Here is a 17703-nt window from a genome sequence, read left to right on the forward strand (position 1 = left end):
CTTTAGATTTCAAATAATTCACTGAAGGATATTTCAATATCACTAAATATTTGCTTTCACAAACACTTACCTGTAAAAATAAGTAGTTGGGCAGTACATTATCAAATGAAGGGCTGAGATACACTGGCTCTGTCATTCTTACGCCTACACCTCTGAAAAATGGAAATCTAAAGTTACTCAGTGTAAATTAAACAGTCTACATAAATGGCATCGCCAACTCAATGGACACAGGTTTGAGCAAGCTCCAGGAGAAGATGAAGGACAGGGAAACCTGGCATGCTGCAGTCCATGGGGTCGCAAAGAGTCAGACATGATTGACTGAACAATACAAACTCCACTTCTAGGAATACACCAACTGGTATGTCAAATATAAGATGTTCCACCTTTTAAAAACCTTTTTCTATTCAACACCAAAATATTTAAAGAGTATTCCTGTGGATTATTTCTGAATTTTTACCCACAACAGAGAAGGCCACTGGGAGCATTAAAAGGATAAAGACACATTAGGTACCACTGCATTCAGAGATGTGAATAGACTAAAAAGCAAAGACCCTCTGAGTCTTTACTCACTGATGCATTCTCATCTTTAGTAATAGATTTATGGTCACTGTTATCAGCCTTTTGATTCAATAAACATTTTATGGAAGCTTCATTTTGCCAGCCACTATGCTCAGTACTTGTATGAAAAATAAAAATCTATGTAAGAATCATGGTGGTGCTAAGCCATTACAAACGTGCCTCCCTGCTTCCCTCTCAACTCTTTAGAGGGTGACTGCCCAGTGCTGACACAACCCATGGGCTGACCTTTACCACCTCTGTCCCTACTGTGAGTGGCGGTGGAACGGACCACAGAAGAAATGGCCAGGGGCCAGGACAGCACAGACGAAAGTGATCCACCGAAACATGTATACTGCAGTCAGAAGACTCGGAGTCTCTCCAGAGCACACAAGTACACTGTCTGAGAAAGCCAAGCATGGCCAGGCACACAGGCCACACCAGAGGGGGAGAGAAGGCGGGAATCGACGTGCTGTTCCAAGGATTAGAGGGCACGGAAAGAAGCACAGTCTGATCATAAAGGTAAAGACAAGAATCAGGACATGGGGTTTCTCCAGCGGCTCAGTGGTAAAGAATCTGCCTGCCAATGCAGGGGACCCAGGTTCAATCCCTGATCCGGGAAGATCCCGCACACCGTGGGACAACTAAGCCCATGTGCCACAGCTACTAAGCCTGTGCTCTAGAGCCCAGGAGCTGCAACTACTGAGCCCACATGCCACAACTACTGAAGCCCCCATGCCCTAGAGCCCGCGCTCCACAACAAGAGAAGACACTGCAATGAGAAGCCTGCATACTGCAACTAGAGAGTAGCCTATGCTCGCTGCAACTAGAGAAAAGCCCATCCAGCAAGAACAAAGAGCCAACACAGCCAAAATAAATAAAAAATTAAAAAAGAATCAGGATTTGAATGAGTTCAAGGGTACAAGCAGAGAAGAGAGTCCAGGTGGGGAGAACAAGACCAGAGCCTATAGACACAGCAGGTAGACAAGCTCAGAGCTTATGAACTGGTCTGGGCAGGGAAGCACCTACACAGACGGAGTGGACCCTACTTGCTGTAGGCAGGTGGGCTAATTCTGCTCACAACACTTCTGACACCAAATGTGTGGGGTCCTTTCTCACACCCACCAACTCTCCACCTCTCTGGACACCGAGTGGCTAACCTACAATTCAGTTCCCTTCTGACAGATTGCCTGGGGTCATCGTCAGAATCCGCAGGTTCAGTCCAACAAGACTGGACCGGGCCACGTGCCAACTGCACTTCCCAGGCTGCCACCTGGCTGTGAATGTGGAGGTTCCCAAGACTCTCTCCTCAGCTTCGAGAGTGCACCAGAATGACTCACAGACCCGAGAGAACAGTGCATTTATGATTGCCACTTTATAATGAAGGATACAACCAAATCAAAGGGATGCAGGGCACGTTCCGGGAGGGGGCACGGAGGCACCACCCTCTCAGAGCCTGGATGTGTTCACCACCCTGGAAAGTGTCCAAGCCCTGTCGTTCACTGGGTTTTACGGCAATTTCACTACACTGTTGTTGTGCAGTTGCTCAGTTGGCCCAACTCTTTTGCAGCTCCATGTACTGCAGCCTGCCAGGCTCCTCTGTCCATGGGATTTCCCAGGCAAGAAAACTGGAGTGAGTTGCCCTTTCCTCTCCAGGGGATCTTCCCAACCCAGGGATCGAACCCATGTCTCCTGCGTCGGCAGGCGATTCTTTACCACTGAGTGACTCGGGAAGCCCAGTTTCATTCCATACACTAGACCAATTAAATCACTGGTCACTGGCGCTTAGTTCAATCTCCAGTCCCTTTTCCTTCCCCAGAGATACACCAAAGGCACTGCAAGTGCCAGCCTTCTAATCACATGCTTGGCTGCTTTGGCAAACAGCCCCCATTGTGTATGGGGATACAACTGTCTGGAGGGGATACAAAAACACTCTTATCACTCCTGAGATTCCACAAGTTTTAGGAGCAAGTTGTCAGGAACCTGGGACAAAGATCAAATTTTTTATGTACTAGCTTTTTTTTTTTTGGACACCTCCAGTGGCACATGGGATCTTAGTTCCCGGACCAGGGATCAAACCCAGGCCTCTGCAACGGAAGCATGGGATCCAAACCACTGGGCTGGCAGGTAATTCCCTATGTATTTCTTATTACGCCACAGCAGAGTAAGTTTATCCCGCCCTGTAAGAGTGACATAATTTCAGTAGATATTTATGAATGTCACTGCAGTGGGTCTGACAACAAAGGTTAACTCCTTTTCTTCTTCACCCCATGCCTTTTACCCTCACTCATCTGTTTAACACTCGGTTTCTCCAAATCTGCTCCTTCACTCAGAGTTAAGACTCTTGTCCTTGCTCCAATCAGGGTTAAATCAAACCATTAAATCTGCTAAGGGTTTCTTCCTCTTAGCAGAAAATACAAAAACCTGAAATGTCACTGCCTCAAGTCAAAAGTTGACTCTTCATTGAGTCAACTGGGCACTTACCTTGATCAACACCCTGTCACGACCCCCAGAGTCTAGACCCGTACTGCATGCTCTGAATGATCACTCCTCTGTAATTGAAATGACTCTGACCTGTAGGACTCCAGTCCTCTGGAAAATACTGAAACTTAACATATACTTGCCATCCTAACTCACGTCCTACCTGTACTTCAGGATCTGGTTCCCCTTTGACTATCTCCTCCTGACCATACCTACCAGCAAAAAAGTACCCATCTGTACAGTATTTAATTGAAAATAACATGACAAAGAATAATTTTAGCCAGTTATTGCTCATGTATGAGTTTACTCTTTCCCTTTAAAACTATTTCTGTACAATGTACCTACATATAATAATGCAAAATATAAGGCCTCATAGAATAAACAATCTGTTGGTAAATTAATCAATCTGAGTCTATGGATGATTCGACCCAGCTGGCATTCAAGAAACCAACAGGCACAAATTCACTAGCTGAATGTCCAAATACACTATTAGTGGAGTCGGTTCTAAAGTTTAAAAAGAATATAAGCAGTATATAAACGCAGCATTTCTTTGTTGCAGAAGTATGCTTTTTTTCACATAGGCAGACAAAGAAATCCTAACAGCCTAACAGAAAGCTGAGTTTAAAAATCAACAGCTTCTTGATTTCCTGACAAGATGGTTGAATAGAAGGACCTGAGCTCACCTCCTCTCACAAACACACCAAAATCACAACTGGATACTGAACTACCATAAACAAACAAGAACCAGAACCCACAGATAAAGATGTTCAACTTCCAAAGACAAAGAAGAGGCCGCAACAAGATTTCAGAAGAGATGCATTCATAGTTTAATCAAACCCTATACCCGCCAGGTGGGTGACCCAGAAATGGGAAAACAATAGTATCACAGAGGTTCTCCCACAGGAGTGAGAGTTCTGAGCCCATGTCAGGCTCCTCAGTCTGGGGGTCTAGCATCAGGGGGATGAGACCCCAGAGCATCCGGCTTTGAAGGCCAGCAGGGCTTGATCACAGGAATTCCACAGGACTAGGGAAAACAAACGCCATTCTCAGAGGACACACACATAGGTCTCATGTGCCCTGGAACCCAGCTGGAAAAAGAGAGACCTCATAGCAGCCTGGGCCAGACCTATCTGCTGGCCTTGGAGGGTCTCCTGGGGAGGCGAGGGACACCTGTAGCTCACTGTGGGGACAAGGACACTGGTGGCAGGGGTGCTGGGGAGTATTCGTTGGCACCAAGGCCCAGTCCCACCCAATATATCCCTTAGGATCTAGTGTTGGGAAGCCTCAGGCCAACCAACCAACAGGGCAAAAATACAGTCCCACTCAGCACCACACTTCAAAGTCTTCCTGAACACAGACCCTTTGAAAAGCGCTGCCCACCAGAGGGACAAGACCCAGCTCCACCCAGCAGTGGGCAGGCACCAGTCCCTCCCACCAGGAAGTCTGCACAAGCCCCTCAGACCAGCCGCACCCACCTAGCGGCAGACACCAGAAGAAAGAGGAACTACAATCCTGCAGTCTGTGAAACAGAAAACAGAAAGTTAGATAAAATGAGACAGCAGACAAATACGTTCCAGACGAAGGAATGAGATAAAACACCAGGAAACAACTAACTGAAGAGGAGACAGAAAAAGAATTCATAGAAATGACAGTAAAGATGATCCAAGATCCAAAAAAAGAATGGAGGCACAGAGCAAAAAGATACAAGAAATGTTTAACAAATACCTGGAAATTTAAACAACAAACAGAGTTAGAAATACAATAACTGAAATGAAAAATACACTAAAATGAGTCAATAGCAGAATAAATGAGGAAGAAGAACAGATAAATGAGCTGGAAGAATGCTGGAAAGGACTGCTGTGGAACAGAATATAGAAAAAAGAATGAAAAGAAATGTGGGCAATCTAGAGACCTCTGGGACAACATTAAAAAGCACCAACATTCACATTACAGGGGTCTCAGAAAGAAAAGAAAGAGCCTGAGAAAATATTTGAAGAGATAAAAACTGAAAATTCCCTAACATGGGAAAGGAAACGTCACCTAAGTCCAGGAAGCACAGAGTCCCACACTGGATAAATCCGAGGAAGAAAAACCAAGATGTGTATTAATCAAACTGACAAAAATTAAAAACAAAGAAAATACTAAAATCAACAAGGGAAAAGCAACAAATAAAAGATAAGGGTTTTTTCCCCATAAGACTGTCAGATTATTCAGCAGAAACTCTGCAGGCCAGAAGGCTTCTGCACAATACATTTAAAGCAATGAAAAGAAAATTTTACTACAAGAATACTCTACTCAGCAAGGCTCTCAATCAGATTCGACAGAGAAATCAAAAGCTTCACAGACAAGCAAAAGCTGAGAGAATTCAACACCACCAAACCAGCTTCACAAAAAATGCCAAAGGAACTTCTCTAGAGGGAAAAGACAAGGCCACCCTAGAAACAAGAAAATTCTGAATGGGAAAGCTCACCAGTAAAGGCAAATATACAGTAAAGGTAGGAAATAATCCATACACAAACATTATGTCAAAACCAGCAAGTGTGAGAAGAGTAAAATGCAGGATATTGACAATCCACTGGAAATTAGGAGACCAGCAACTTAAAACAATCTTGTAAATATATATGAACTGCTGTATCAAAACCTCATGGGAACCACAAACCAAAAATTTTCTATTGCAGATACACACACACACAAAAGAAAAAGCAATCAAAACACACACTAAAGACTTAGTCATCAAATCACAACAGAAGAGAACCAAAGAAGAGAAGAAAAAAGACCTACAAAAACAAACCAAAAACAATTAGCAGAATGGCAATAAAAATATATACATATCAATCATTATCTTAAATGTAACTGGATTAAATGTTCCAACCAAAAGACAGAGACTGGGTGAATGGATACAAAAACAAGAATCACATATTTGCAGTCTACAGGAGAACCACTTCAGATTTAGGGACTCGTATAGACTGAAAGTGAGGGGATGGAAAAAAAAAGTATTACACAAAGATGGAAATCAAAAGAAAGCTGGAGTAGCAACACTGTCAGACAAAATAGACTTTAAAATAAAAATTATTACAAGTAACAAAGACATTACATAATAATCAAGGGATCAATCCAAGAAGATATAACAACTGCAAATATACATGCATCCAACATAGGAGCACCTCAAAATTTAAGGCAAATGCTAACAGCCATAAAAGAAGAAACTGACAACAACACAACAATACTGGTAGACTTTAAAACAGATTTCATGAACAGATAGATTATCCACACAGAAAATAAGAAGAAACAGGCCTTAACTAACACATTAAACCAGATGGACTTATTTATGTTCATAGCAGATTCTATCTGAAACTAGCAGAACACACATTCTTTTCAAGTGCACATGAAACTTCTCCAAGACAGATCACATCTTGGGCCACAAATCAAGCCAGGGAAAATGTAAGAAAATTTAAATCATATCAAGCATTTTTTCCAACCACAATACTATGAGATTAGAAATAAATCACAAGAAAAAACTGTAAAAAAAAAAAAAAAACAAACACATGGCAGCTAATCAATATGCTAGTAAACCACCAGTGGATCACTGAAGAAATCAAAGAGAAAATCATAAAGATCAGAGCAGAAATATATGAAATGGAAATGAAGAAAACAACAGAAAAGATCGATGAAACTAAAAGATAAACTTATGCTTGAAAAGATAAAATTGAAAAACCTTCAGCCAGATTTATCAAGAAACGGAGGAAGAAAGCTCAAATCAATAAAATTAGAAATGAAAAAGGGGAGGTTGCAATAGACACCACAGAAATACAAAGTGTCACAAGAGACTACTACAAACAGCTATATGCCAATAAAATGGACAACCTAGAAGAAATGAACAAATTCTTAGAAATGAACACTCTCTCAAAACTGAACCGGGAAGAAATAGAAAATATGAACAGACCAGTCACAAGTAACGAAAATGAACCTGTGATTAAAACACTCCCAGCAGGACTTCCCTACTGGCACAATGGATGAGAATCCGCCCGCCAATGCAGAGGACACTGGTTCAATCCCTGATCTGGGAAGATTCCACATGCCACACAGCAACTAAGCCCATCTGCCACAAATACTGAGTCCATGCTCTAGGGCCCGCAAGCCACAGCTAATGAGCCCCTGTGCCACAGCTACTGAAGCCCACACACCCTAGGGCCAACAAGCCAAAACTGCAGAAGGCAGAGTGCCTAGAGCCTGTGTTCCATGACAAGAGAAGCCACTGCAACAAGAAACCCAAGCACTGCAACTAGAGAGTAGCCCCACTCTTTGCAACAAGGGAAAACCCACACACAGCAGTGAAGACCCAGCACAGGCAAAAATTAAAAAAAGAAAAACTTCCAAAAAACAAAATCCAGGACTAAAAGGTTACATAGGTGAATTTTATCAAACGTTTAGAAAAGAGTTAACACCTATCCTTATGAAATTATTTCAAACAATTACAGAGGAAGGCACCCTCCCAAACTTCTTCTCTGAGGCCACTGTCACCCTGATACCAAAACCAAAGATTCCACACAAAAAAGGAGAATTACAGGCCAATATCACTGACAGACATAGATACAAAAATCCTGAACAAAATACTAGCAAACCAAATGCAACAATACACTAAAAGGATCATACACCATGATCAAGTGGGATTTATCCCAGGGATGCAAGAATTTTTCAATATCTGTAAATCAATAAGTGTGACGCACACATTAACAAACTGAATAAAAACCATGACTGTAGATGCAGAAAAAGCTTTCGACAAAATTTAACACCCACTTATGATGAAAACTCTTCAGAAAGTAGGCATAGAGGGAACATACTTCAACATAACAAAGGCCACACATGACAAACCTACAGCTAACATCATTCTCAATGATGAAAAACTGAAAGCATTTCCTCTAAGATTAGGAACAAGACAAGGATGTCCACACTCATCACTTTTATTCAACACAGTTTTCGAAGTCCTAGCCATGGCAATCAGAGAACAAAAAGAAATAAAAGGAATCCAGATTGGAAAAGAAAACTATTACTGCAGATGACATAATACTATCCACAGAAAATCCTAAAGATGCTACCAGAAAACTATTAGAGCTTATCAATGAATTCAGTTATCAATTCAGTTCAGTTGCTCAGCCGTGTCCAACTCTTTGCAACCCCATGAATCGTGGCATGCCAGGCCTCCCTGTCCATCACAAACTCCAGGAGTCTACCCAAACTCATGTCCATCCAGTCAGTGATGCCATCCAGCCATCTCATCCTCTGTCGTCCCCTTCTCCTCCTGCCCCCAATCCTTCCCAGCATTAGGGTCTTTTCCAATGAGTCAGCTCTTCGCAAGAGGTAGCCAAAGTATTGGAGTTTCAGCTTCAACATCAGTCCTTCCAATGAACACCCAGGACTGATCTCCTTTAGGATGGACTGGTTGAATCTCCTTACAGTCCAAGGGACTCTCAAGAGTCTTCTCCAACACTACAGTTCAAAAGCATCAATTCTTTGGCACTCAGCTTTCTTCACCGTTCAACTCACATCCTTACATGACTACTGGAAAAACCATACCTTGAGCAGACGGACCTTTGTTGGCAAAGTGTCTCTGCTTTTAAATATGCTATCCAGGTTGGTCATAACTTTCCTTCCAAGGAGTAAGCGTCTTTTAATTTCATGGTGGCAATCACCATCTGCAGTGATTTTGGAGCCCCAAAAAATAAAGTCTGACATTGTTTCCACTGTTTCCCCATCTATTTCCCATGAAGTGATGGGACCAGATGCCATGATCTTAGTTTTCTTAAACGTTGAGCTTTAAGCCAACTTTTTCACTCTCCTCCTTCACAGTCGTCAAGAGGCTTTTTAGTTCCTCTTCACTTTCTGCCGTAAGGGTACAGGGTACCAAATAAATATACAGGGTACCAACTAAATATACAGAAATCTCTTACATTCCTATACACTAACAACAAAAGATCATAAAGAGAAGGAAATGATTCCATTTACCATTGCATCAAAAAGAATAAAATACCTAGGAATAAACTTACCTAAGGAGGCAAAAGACCTGTACTCTGAAACCTATAAGACACTGATGAAAGAAATTGAAGATGACACAAACAGATGGAAAGATATACCATGTTCTTGGATTGAAAATATTTTCAACATATTTTCAAAATAACTATACTACCAAAGGCAATCTACAGATTCAATGCAATTCCTGTCAAATTACTTATGGCATTTTTCAAAGAACTAGAACAATAAATCTTTTAAATTTGTACGCAGGGACTTCCCTGATGGTCCAGTGGCCAAGAATCCATGCTCCCAGTGCAGGGGGCCCAGGTTCAATCCCTTGTCAGGGAACTAGAACCTGAACGCCACAACTAAGACCTAGTGAGCCAAATGAGTATGTAAGTAAATAAATAAATATATTTTTAAAATCTGTGCAGAAAACACAAAAGTCCCTGAATAACCAAAGCAATCGTGAGAAAGAAAAACAGAACCAGAGCAATCAGACACCCTGGCTTCAAGCTATAATACAAAGCTACAGTCATCAAAACAGTCTAGTACTAGCACAAAGACTTAAAGGCATAAAGCCCAGAAATAAATCCAAACACCCATGGTCAATTAATCTATGACAAAGGAGGCAAGACTATATATAATGGAGAAAAGATAGTCTTTTCAATAAGTGGTTCTGAGAAAACTGGACAGCAACATGTAAAAGAATGAAATTAGAATATATTTAACACCATATACAAAAATAAACTCAAAACAGATTAAAGACCTAAATGTAAGGCCGGATACTACAAAACTCTATAGAGAAAAACATAGGCAGAACACTCTTTTACATAAATCACAGCAATAGTTTTTTGAATCCACCATCTAGAGTAATGAAAATAAAACAAAAATAAACAAATGGGACCTAAATAAACTCAAAAGTTTTTGCACAGCAAGGAAACCATAGACAAAACAAAAAGGCAACCAACAAAATGGGAGAAAAAGATGCAACTAATCTCCAAAGTATACAAATAGCTCATGCAGTTCTATATCAAAAAAGCAAACAACCCAACCAAAAAATGGGAAGATCTAAACAGACATTTCTCCAAAGACATACGGATGGCCAAACAGCTCATGAAAAGATGTTCAATATCACTAATTACTTGAGAGCTGCAAATCAAAACTACAATGAGTTATCACCTCACACAGGTCAGAATGGCCATTATCAAAAAGTGTACAAAAAATAAATGCTGTAGAGGGTGCAGAAAAAAGGAACCCTTCTACTTACACTGTTGGTAGGAATGTAAGTTGGTGCACTCTGTAGAATAGTATGGAAGTTCCTTAAAAAACTAAAATATCCATCAACAGAAGAATCGATAAAGAAAATGTGTTACATATCTACAATGGAATATTACTCAGCCATTAACAAGAATGAAATAATGCCATTTGCAGTAACATGGATGGACCTAGAGAGTGTCACACTGAGTGAAGTAAGTCGGACAGAGAAGAATAATTATGATATGCATGTCTTTTATGTAGAATCTAAAAAAGAATGAAACAAATAAAACAGAAGGAGATTCACAGACTTAGAAAATGAACTTATGGTTGCTGGGGGGGAAGGGATAGTTAGGGAGATTGGTACGGTCATGTACACATTTTAAATGGATAACCCAAGGACCTACTGAGTATCACATGCAACTCTGCTCAGTGTTAAGTGGCAGCCTGGATGGGAGGGGGGTCTGGGGGAGAATGGATACATGTATTATGTATGGCTGAGTCCCTTTGTTGTTCACCTGAAACCATCACAACATTGTTAATCAGCTACACCCCAATACAAAATAAATATTCTTAAAAAAACTAACTAAAAATAGAGCCACCACGTGATCCAGCAATCCCACTCCTGGCCATAATATCTGAATAAAATCATATTTTGAAAAGATACATGCACCCCCAGTGTTTACTACAGCACTGTTCACAACAGTCAAGACATGGAAGCACCTAAATGTCCATCGACAAAGAAATGGATAAAGAAGATGAGGGGTGGGTGTGTGCGTGTGTATAATGGAATATTACTCAGTCATAAAAAGGAATGAAATAATGCCACTTGCAAGAACATGGATGAACCTAGAGATTATCATACTAAGTAAGTCAGACAAAAGACAAATATCATATGGTATCACTTATATGCAGAATCTTTAAAAAAATGATACAAATGAACATATTTACAAAACAGAAACAGACTCACAGACTTAGAGAATAAATATGGTTACCAGGGGGAAGGACAACAGGGAGGGACAGATCAGAGGCTGGAATTAACATATACACACTACTATATATAAAACAGATAATCAACAAGGACCTACTATAGAGCACAAGGAACTCTACTAAATACTCTGTTATAATCTATATGGGAAAAGAATCAAAAGAATAGATATATGAACTAAATCACATTTCTGTACATTTATGACTAATGCAACATTGTAAATATAATTATACTCCAAAAAAAATTAAATTTTTTTCTAAAAATCAAGTTTCTTGAAAGATGGCGGCATTCTACTCCTACCAACAAAGAAAACAGTACTCAGATGTCTGTGGACCTAATTACTGGAACCACCACATCAAATAAGAGCATGAAATGTGTGCCACTATTAATAAACTAAAGGAAGCAGTCAAACTATCAACTCCCTATTACAGACCCAAAGATTAACACATAGATGTATGCATAATCTTCATATTCAGAAGCACGTCCAAGAAGAAGAATTTATTCTTGGTCATCTGGAAAGTATTGCTACCTCTAGATGGAGGGAATAGCCTATGTCTTTAGAAGAATTAATATCAACTATAAATTCCAATTGCTGAAATATGAAAAACTGTCCCAAGAATCAGGTAAGTGGCTCTCTTCTAGATGAATAAATTCACAGCTTTCAGCATGTCTCCATTAGCTGTCAACTTTGGAGTAACAGAGCTATCTACAGAATTTCTGAAACAGCCTGAAAATACTAAGCAAAAATAAAGACACAAATGAGCCTACCTACAAAACAGAAACAGACTCACAGACTTGTGGTTTCCAAGAGGCAGTTGGGGGAAGAGGTGGATTGGGAGTTTAGGATTAAGAGATATAAGTTTTATATACAGTTTTATATAAGTTTTATATAAACAACAAGGTCCTTCTGTATAGCACAGGGAACTACATTCAATATCCTGTAATAAACATAATGGAAAAGAACATAAAAAAGAATATGTATATATGTATACCTGAGTCACTTTGCTGTATAGTAGAAATGAACACAACACTGTAAATCAATTATATTTCAATTTTAAAAATTTAAGAAACTGGATTATACACAGATTTAATTTGCTTAGTGCCTGCTGGTAAAGAATCCACCTGCAATGCAGGAGACCCCAGTTCGATTCCTGAGTCAGGAAGATCCGCTGGCAGGGATAGGCTACCCACTCCAGTATTCTTGGGCTCCCCTGGTGGCACGACTAGGAAAGAATCCGCCTGTAACACGGGAAACCTGGGTTCAATCCCTGGGTTGGGAAAATCCCCTGGAGAAGGGAAAGGCTACCCACTGCAGTATTCTGGCCTGGAGAATTCCATGGACTGTATAGCCCACGGGGTCGCAAAGAGTGGGACATACCTGAGCAACTTTCACTTTCACTTGTAGCAACCAGAGATGATTTTAAACTAACTTGTTCTAATTCAGGTGAGTGGGATTTCCCTGGTGTCCCAGTGGATAAGAAACCACCTGCCAATGTCGGGGACACAGATTTGATCCCTGATCCAGGAAGATCCCACGTGCCGCAGAGCAACTAGGCCCATGCACCACAACTACTGACCTGCGCTCTGCACCCTGAGAGGTGCAACTGCTGAAGCCCCTGCGCCTAGACCGCTGCTCCTCAACAGGAGAAGCCACCACAATGAGAAGCCCACGCACCACAACGAAGACCCAGCATGGGAATAAATAAACAAATTTTTTAAATTAAGACATAATAAAAGTTAGGTGTGAGTAAATCCAAACATTAATTTTTAACCACAAGTATTCACGTTGAGTCCTGGCTTCCTGGTAAATTTTTTAGTTAAAATTTTTTTTCTTTTTAATATTAAAACTATAAGCTTTTCTCACACAGACTGTTAAAAAAAAGATCTGGAGAGGCCATCTAATTCATCCTTTATCAAGATAAATAATGTTATCAAAGATGCAAAACTTTTCAACTTAATAGACTCCTTCATCTGAGCATTTACGCTTTTAACTAAAAGGATATTTCCCCCCACCCAAAAAATGGCAGTATGTGCTAAATAAGTATTTTCCAATTGAACTTATAACAAAAAAAATTAGTCATATAATGCAATTATACATATTTTTACATTATTTTACATTTTCTTTGAACCACAAAAAGGATGGTTATTTTCCCCAAAACAATAGTTGCTGACGTACTTCAGTTCAGGCAGCCCACTGAAGATCTCTTTGCGGCTTAGTTCAGAAATTCCATTTCCAAGAAATATTTTTGTCCCATCAAATTCTTTGGCTCCTTTCTTACATTTGCCTTTAATATCAGAGTATACGGAAACATCATCTCCACCTTTCATAACTAGAGAAAAGAAGAAAGTCATATTACACTGACACTGGCAGAACCATGAAAATTCTTCAAGCTTTAAGACTGGGGAGGCCTACGGGCATCAGTAGTGGACATGAAGCAGTCTAACCTGGCTCATGGTCTTACTATAACTTCTGACAGAAAATACAACTGTTTAACTTTCAAATGTTTGACAACAATAAATCTATTTTTTTTCCTTAGGAAAACAAAGATGCAGAACAGTCTTCGAAACATCCAGCCTCAGGGACTTCCCTGGCTGTCCAGTGGTTAAGACTCCTAATACATGGGACACCTGTTCAACTCCCAATCTGGGAACTAATATCCCACATGCCTTGAGAGGATCCAAATAAAAAAAAAATCAGCAAATATCCAACCTCAGCTGGAAGCCCTTAGCTGAGCAGAAAAGGAAAGGTATCTTCTATTCCAATTATTTTCCCCAAATCTAACATTCCTTAAAAGAGTAAATTAAGAATACTGAGTTTCATCCCAATGTTAAGATTCCAGACTTGGAATGTTCCCCCTGTAATTGACAGGTCAGCAGCCTGAGGTTTCAGCACAATTGAGTAAAGAACGGAAAACAAAATTTCACTGACATCTTCCACTCTTTTCATCAGTCATGATCCTCTAACATCACACATGTCCTGAAGGGGAATAAAAGAAATGGGCAGAAAACCCACATACGGATGCATAATTCGTTAGTCCTTCTCAGATACACACCTCAATGGGCTATACTAAATGCCCAACTTGGAAAAGATCTTTGTTAAAGCAAGTTTGAAATGCAACTGAGTGAGGATTTAATAAATTTTCAATATGATGATACACATAAATGTTAGCAGCTGTTTTATAGAGAAACCTAAACATTATACTCACATTTTGAGGCTGACACGATTCCAGGGACATAGACATGGGCTCCTCTTAACACAGCATTGCCACACTGGCCTCCAACAATGACTTCACAAGGCTGTTGTTTTATATCCTTCCTAGAGAAGAGGAGTGAAAGTGTAAAGAGTGATGCACGTCCAACGTCAACCAACCTTTTCAGGGTTTCAAACTAACCCTAAATAAATAACCTCTTCAGTCTTCATTATTTCAAGTGAATAAATAAGAAAAAGTTGGAAGAAAGAAGATAAATACACAAGAAATAGTTTCTTAAGAGTTATAAAGAAGGACTTCCCTGGTGGTCCAGCGGTTGAGAATCCACCTGGCAACATGGCAGACACGGGTTCAGTCCCTGATCCGGGAAGATCCCACGTGCTGTGGGGCAACTGAAGCCCTTGGGCCACAACTACCAAACCCACATGCCCTGGAGCACGTGCTCTGCAACAAGAGAAGCCACCACAATGAGAGGCACACACACAGCCGGAGAGGAGCCCCTGCTGCTGAAACTAGAGAGAGCCCACAGGCAGCAACGCAGACACAGTGCAGCCAACAATAAATAAATAAATGAAGTTTGAGGTTTTTTAATTACAAAGATGACGGGCACTTGAGAAGATGGTCTTGGTGCAAGGTAATATGTGGCATCAAAAACTGCTTCATCAAATACAACTAACAAATATAACAAGAAAGAAGCTGACTTACAGAGAACAAACTAGTGGGGAGAGAGAGGTGGGGAGGGGCAAGACAGGAGTAGGGGATTAAGAGGTACAAACTATTATGTTTAAAATAACCTACAAGAGTATATGATACAGGGAATATAGCCAATATTTTTTTCTTTACTGAAGTACACTCAATTTACAATGCTGAGTAAGTTTCAAGTATACAGCAAAGTGATTCAGTTATATGTATATATACACACACACACACACATACATATATATGTAGACTCTTTTCCATATTCTTTTCCCTTATAGGTTATTACTATATATTGAATACAGTTCCATATGCTATACAACAGAACTTTGTTGTTTATCTATTTCAAATATAGAAGTGTCTGTTCAACACATACTCCTAATTTACCCCACCTCCTCACCTGTCCCCTTTGATAACTACAAATTTATTTTTTATGTCTGAGTCTACTTCTGTAAATAAATTCATGGTTGTTGTTTTTTTTTTTTTTTGGATTCCCTGTACAAGTGGTTTCATGTGGTATTCATCTTTCTCTGACTGACTTCACTTAGTATGATCATCTCTCTAGGTCCATCCATGTTGTTGCAAATGGTATTATTTCATTCTTTCTTATGGTATAGCCAACATTTTATAACTATAAATGGAGCATAACCTTTAAAATTTGTGAATCACTACATTGTATACCTATAACTTATATCAACTATACCTCAATTTAAAATTAAAAAAAAAACACTAAGGCAGGACTAAGGTCACAGGAAATGACACAAAGGCTAGAACAGGCCAAGGCGCCCCTTGGGGCCCAGCCTGGTGTCTGTTATCACCAGCTCTGATGCCTTCTGTGTTAGAAGGGACGTGATCAAGTGTTTATATTCTAATCCAATGAAGCTCTATGTAGATTAAAACCACAACCCCAAAGGAAAAAAAATGCTTCATCATTTAACAAGCATTGCTGTTTCATAACAGCATTAGAAGAGAAGAGCAACAAAAGTTTCTGTCTTTAAAGACTAAAACAGACAACATGTGAGAAATGCAAAAACATTTCTGAGGTGGTAGATTGGTGCACAGTAAGTTATTAATGTTTTAAACAAGACAAAGGTAAGTCTTTTCTTCCTCTGCTATCCAACTTTCTTCAGTGTTCTCCAATTTCTCACCTCTCATCCATTCCTTCACACACTGAAGCCTGGTATCACATCTAACACTCAGAGCCACTTTCTCAAAGGTTGGGGGTACCTATGTGATGAGCCCCAAATAAACATGTCAAGCACTGCATGTGAAAGGGTAACAGGCAGGAAGGCCAGGGGTCTCCAAACAGAAGAAACAGGCTGCAAGTGCCAGACATATTTATCTCTCTTGAGCTGCAGAAGGAAACAAACGTGATAATTTTTTCCTTCTCTATACAAATATAAAAGAAGGTTTCTCTTAAAATGCTGTGCTGCCATGACACCTGGTTTCACCTGAAGCTAACTATTCTCAAACCTCGAGTTAACCATTACATTTTTTCTTATGGAAATGTTTGTCTTAAGCTATGTTAATGTACCCCAGACTCTGTCTTCAAGTTCCTCCAAATGGCTCAGAACCTACTTGACAAACCTGTATATTATACTCAGATATTGTTCCCCTAATCTATGTAAATGAAATGATTTGTATGGTAATCTGCCCTTCTATAAGATTCAAGTCAATTGCTTTATGGCCTGGGATGAATTACATGGTGCCATTCTGAGTTTTAAGACATTCCTTTCTTTTCATTAACAGACTGCTAGTGACTATATAACATTCAGCTGAAGACTAGGAGGGGGATACTCTTTCTGCCCCCTTCTGATGCCTATGTCAGAAGCTTCCTCTATCTCCTTTATACTTTAATAAAACTTTATTACACAAAAGCTCTGAGTGATCCAGCCTCGTCTCTGGCCCTGGATTGAATTCGTCTCCTCCGGAGGCCAAGAATCCCGGCATCATATCGTTCAACAACAACCTTTCACACGTCTGATGAGGTTCCCTGGTTGGCAACATGTCATATGTGTGGTCCTAACTCCTTGCATTTTTAAGTGCATTTTAAGTTCATTCAAGGAATTAAGTGCATTTTCTTTTCAAGATCTCCAACTGATCAAATCTCAGTAAGCTTCTCAGATTTATCCTCCTCCTTCCAGGTCCTACACATTCACTGCTCATTCTCCAGCTATTTCTGGACAAGGTTCATTTCTCCAGGTTCTCAAACATGCCATCATCTCTTCTCGATTTGTATCCCAAACCCTGACAATCTCATGGTTTCAGTGACCACTTACAAAGATAACCTACATGTTCTTTATTTTATTGAAGTATAGTTGTTTATAATGTTGTGTTAATCTCTGCTGTACCACAATGTGAATCAGCTATTCTTTTTCATATTCTTTTCCATTACAGTTTATCACTGGATACTATAGTTCCCTGTGCTATAGAGCTGGACCTTGTTGTGAACCCACATATTCTAATGATCAGCCTTTCTAGACTGATTATCTGCAGACAGCTATGTAT

The 17703-nt window shown here is 40.0% G+C and overlaps 1 protein-coding gene across 3 annotated transcripts in view; it reads right to left on the reverse strand.

Annotated features, from left to right (window-relative positions):
* NSUN6 (NOP2/Sun RNA methyltransferase 6) overlaps positions 1 to 17703 on the reverse strand; it is a 72742-nt gene that overhangs the window by 33993 nt on the left and 21046 nt on the right. For all 3 annotated transcript variants that reach the window (XM_061126319.1, XM_061126321.1, XM_061126320.1), the window contains 3 exons: positions 14497 to 14606; positions 13467 to 13620; positions 71 to 152 (listed from right to left, as the gene is read on the reverse strand). In XM_061126319.1, the coding sequence (XP_060982302.1) occupies positions 71 to 152; positions 13467 to 13620; positions 14497 to 14606 (346 nt within the window). The remainder of the gene's footprint in view (positions 1 to 70; positions 153 to 13466; positions 13621 to 14496; positions 14607 to 17703) is intronic.

The sequence above is a fragment of the Dama dama genome, chromosome 23 (assembly GCF_033118175.1).
Source record: "Dama dama isolate Ldn47 chromosome 23, ASM3311817v1, whole genome shotgun sequence".
Lineage (NCBI taxonomy): Eukaryota > Metazoa > Chordata > Mammalia > Artiodactyla > Cervidae > Dama > Dama dama.